Source organism: Triticum dicoccoides, chromosome 4A, assembly GCF_002162155.2.
Source record: "Triticum dicoccoides isolate Atlit2015 ecotype Zavitan chromosome 4A, WEW_v2.0, whole genome shotgun sequence".
In the NCBI taxonomy this organism is placed as follows: Eukaryota; Viridiplantae; Streptophyta; class Magnoliopsida; order Poales; family Poaceae; genus Triticum; species Triticum dicoccoides.
In genome coordinates this window covers 583,613,049-583,617,415 of record NC_041386.1, presented here as the reverse complement: position 1 = coordinate 583,617,415, position 4,367 = coordinate 583,613,049, and the positions used below count along the sequence as shown (strand labels likewise).

At 46.3% G+C, this 4,367-nt stretch overlaps 1 protein-coding gene across 1 annotated transcript in view; it reads right to left on the bottom strand.

Annotated features, from left to right (window-relative positions):
- Nucleotides 1-3,431: 3,431 nt before the first annotated feature.
- The window catches only part of LOC119289204 (probable cytokinin riboside 5'-monophosphate phosphoribohydrolase LOG4), a 2,002-nt gene continuing 1,066 nt past the window's right edge, over nt 3,432-4,367 (bottom strand). The window contains exons 5-6 of the mRNA XM_037568584.1: nt 4,166-4,236; nt 3,432-3,951 (exon numbers count right to left, since the gene is read on the bottom strand). Coding sequence (XP_037424481.1) covers nt 3,730-3,951; nt 4,166-4,236 — 293 coding nt within the window. The 3' untranslated portion in view covers nt 3,432-3,729. The remainder of the gene's footprint in view (nt 3,952-4,165; nt 4,237-4,367) is intronic.

Below are 4,367 nucleotides of genomic sequence, written 5' to 3'. Positions count from 1 at the left end.
GGAGGAAAGTAGAACTTGATAAGGTAATTGTACCTTCTCCCTTATTGGAAAGTAGTACATCACAGAAACTGGTTTCTGTGACACCTACACCAATTAGTGATGAAGCTAATGATGATGATCATGAAACTTCAGATCAAGTTACTACCGAATCTCGTAGGTAAACCAGAGAGAGATCCGCACCAAAGTGGTACGGTAATCCTGTTCTGGAAGTCATGTTACTATACCATGACGAACTTGCGAACTATGAGGAAAGCGATGATGAGCCCAGATTCCGATAAATGGCTTGAGGCCATGAAATCTGAGATAGGATCCATGTATGAGAACAAAGTGTGGACTTTGGTGGACTTGCCCGAGGATCGGCAAGCCATTGATAATAAATGGATCTTCAAGAGGAAGACGGACACGGATAGTAGTGTTACTATCTACAAAGCTAGAATTGTCGCAAAAGGTTTTCGACAAGTTCAAGGTGTTGACTACGATGAGAGTTTCTCACTCGTATCTATGCTTAAGTCTGTCAGAATCATGTTAGCAATTGCCGCATTTTATGAAATTTGGCAAATGGATAAACAAAACTGCATTCCTTAATGGATTTATTAAAGAAGAGTTGTATGTGATGCAACAAGATGGTTTTGTCAATCCTAAAGGTGCTAACAAAATATGCAAGCTCCAGCGATCCATTTATGGACTGGTGCAAGCATCTCGGAGTTGGAATATACGCTTTGATAAGTTGATCAAAGCATATAGTTTTATACAGACTTGCGGTGAAGTCTGTATTTACAAGAAAGTGAGTGGGAGCACTACAACATTTCTGATAAGTATATGTGAATGACATATTGTTGATCGGAAATAACATTTCTGAAAGTCTGTCAGAATTATTCTGCAAAGCATAAAGGAGTGTTTGAAAGGAGTTTTTCAAAGAAAGACTTCGGTGAAGCTACTTACATATTGAGCTTCAAGATCTATAGAGATAGATCAAGACGCTTGATAAGTTTTTTCAATGAGTACATACCTTGACAAGATTTTGAAGTAGTTCAAAATGGAGCAGTCAAAGAAAGAGTTCTTGCCTGTATTACAAGGTGTTAAGTTGAGTAAGACTCAAAGCCCGACCACGGCAGAAGATAGAAAGAGAATGAAAATTATTCCCTATGCCTTGTCCATAGGTTCTATAAAGTATGTCATGCTGTGTACCAAATCTATTGTATACCCTGCACTGATTTGGCAAGGGAGTACAATAGTGATCTAGGAGTAGATCACTGGACAGCAGTCAGAATTATCCTTAGTGAAATAAGGATATGTTTCTCGATTATGGACGTGACAAAAAGGTTCGTCGTAAAGGGTTACGTCGATGCAAGTTTTTGACACTGATCCAGATGATTCTAAGTCTCAATCTGGATACATATTGAAAGTGGGAGCAATTAGCTAGAGTAGCTCTGTGCAGAGCATTGTAGACATAGAATTTTGCAAAATACATACGGATCTGAATTTGGCAGGCCCGTTGACTAAATTTCTCTCACAAGCAAAACATGATCACTCTTTGGGTGTTGATCACATAGCAATGTGAACTAGATTATTGAATCTAGTAAACCCTTTGGGTGTTAGTCACATGGAGATGCGAACCAATCACATAAAGATGTGAACTATTGGTGTTAATCACATAGCGATGTGAACTAGATTATTGATTCTAGTGCAAGTGGGAGACTGAAGGAAATATGCCCTAGAGGCAATAATAAAGTTATTATTTATTTCCTTATATCATGATAAATGTTTATTATTCATGCCCGGACACCGCTGCCACGTCGGACTGGACCTCTATGGCCCATGACACCCCCACCATTGTCCCCACAAAACCCACCGCCGTCCTCAGAACCTTAGTCAAACCCTACTCCTCCTAGTCCTCTTGCCTTCTCTGCTCCCCTTTCTCTCCCTAATCTCTCCCGTCCCCTCTACCAGTACTTGGGCCAGGTCCGGCGATGACTCCGACAATGAGTCTAATCCCATGGAATGGGACGCCCTCGTGATGGAGGAGGACTCTGGCTCCGGCAGCGACTCACCAGACGGCGAGGAGTTCACGCTCTGCATCGCCATCGAGAGGTCGCGACTAGACACTGGAGGAAGCTCGAGCCCCGCCGTCTTCCGCCAGCTCCTCCCGATCCCGCCGCGGCTATGTGACCTAACGTGCTCGCCCATCCTGCTTTGCACTGCTCCTGATCTGGAGGAGGGCGGCCCTCTCCCCTTTCCCTCTGGCGCCAGCTACTCCTGGGAAGCGTTAGGTGCTCGTGCCCTTGGATACTGAAAGGATGCAGATGGCGGAGTCGGAGGTGAAGGCCGCCCACCGTGAGCGGCAGTGGGACACGCAGAGGGAGGTAGAGGCCCACCTTTCCCGTCGACACGCCTGCTCCATCCTTGTCGATCCGGAGGAGTAGCTCCTCCATAAGGTTATGCGCCGTTCATTTACCTCAGCAGAGAAGGATGATCTGCGCCTCTTGCGGAAGAATGTGAAGGCGCTCCCGCTCAGGATCGAGGCGTCGGAGCCCCTCGCGAGGGAGAAGGAGACCGCCAAGGCCAAGCCGGCATGCCACACGAAGGAGCAAGCTCGCGCCATCCGCCTCTTCTCCGGCTACATCTACTCGACGTCGAACAGCGGCACCACCAGCACGGACAAGAACGACGATGATCCTCCCGTTGCGGACGCCTACACGAAAGAGATGTACCGCCGCTCCGGTGACATCAAGGCCAAGGGCCCAGCTAAGAAATGGTGATTTCCGCCTCCTCACCTCCTCTAGCTAAATTAGGGAGTACTCCCTCTGTTTCTTTTTAGTCTTTATATAAGATTTGGTCAAAGTCAAAATTTGTAAAGTTTGACCAACTTTTTAGGAAAAAATATCAACATCTACAATATTAAAGTTATATGGTTTGAAAATTAATTTCAGGATGCATCTAACAATATTGATTTCATATTGTGAATCTTGACATGTTTATAAACTTAGTCAAAGTTAATAAAGTTTGACTTTGACCAAATCTTATATGTAGACTAAAAAGAAACGAAGGGAGTATCTAGTAATATATCTGGCCAACTGTCTCTTTTGGGTGTGATGAACAGTGTCCTAAGAACTATGCCCTACGTGAACTGTGCCTTTTGTGTGGAATGTTGAACTATGCCTTTTGGGTGCTATGTTGATCTGTGCCCGATTGTGCTCTATATTTCTACGTTGCCATGATCTACCTCTGCGTGGGCCCCAAGTGCAGTGCACCAGATTAGGCAACCATGGTTGTAGATGCTCAGAAGCTTGTGGGTCCATGTGAGAGGGTATAAATGGTTCGCGCCTATCTTTTGCTTTCATTTTGCGAGACGCACGGCAAGCTGTACTAGGTGTACGTGGTACGAAACGAGTGCGCTGTGTGCTGCTGACATGACTGTGCACATTAATATCGTAGCCAGAAGACATAAAATATTAGGTGGGAAGAGTACAACGCGATGGTACGATTGCTGCGCTGCAAGGTACAACTCCAGCACCCGTACGCTTGTACACTTGTGCTTAATTACGGAGCATTGAAGCATGCATACTTTGTGCTTGCCACGGAATATTAGGGTTAGGGAACGCTCGATATTACATGCATGAAGAAGATTATTTATTTAATAAGAGCTAGCAATAGATAGAACTTAGTAAGCTTGACGAAGACGAAGCTACACGACGAAGGGCAGGGACCTGCTGCTCGCTAGCTAGTCAGCTAGCCTCTTTTCCTCTTGACGCCGGCGGCTGCCATGCCGTTGCGGTCGTCGCTGCCGCCGGCGTCGTCAAGATGGGCCGTGAGCTTGGTGAGCAGCTCGGAGGCGTTGTCGGCGAGGACGAAGATGTTGCGCGCCGCGTCGTCGATGAAGCCCTCCTCGACGCCCTTGTCGAACAGCGAAAGCAGGCTGTTGTAGTAGCCGTCCACGTTGAGCAGCCCCACCTAATGCAACGAGACATCATCACCAACCGCACGTAAGTTGCCATTAGTTACACATCGTTTTCGTTGAGCTAGCAGGAACGGCGTGAGGATTAGGGCACGAGGGCCTACGTATACATATGTATACACCACTAGTATCTGCCTAACCAATCACTGGCCCCGGCACATACATTATGTAGGAAGAATGCAGAATGGCAGTTAAATGCGACAAGCTTACAGGTTTGTTATGGATCCCCAGCTGCGCCCACGTTATGATCTCCAGCAGCTCTTCGATCGTCCCATATCCGCCTGCACGTACGTACGTTACACAAGCAATGAGCAGCAACGCAAGAACTCATTAACCCGCCTTCTAAGATTCTTGATTACTCCATGTATCGACCTTGAACGTTTGGCTAACTTCACACATTACCAACATTTTC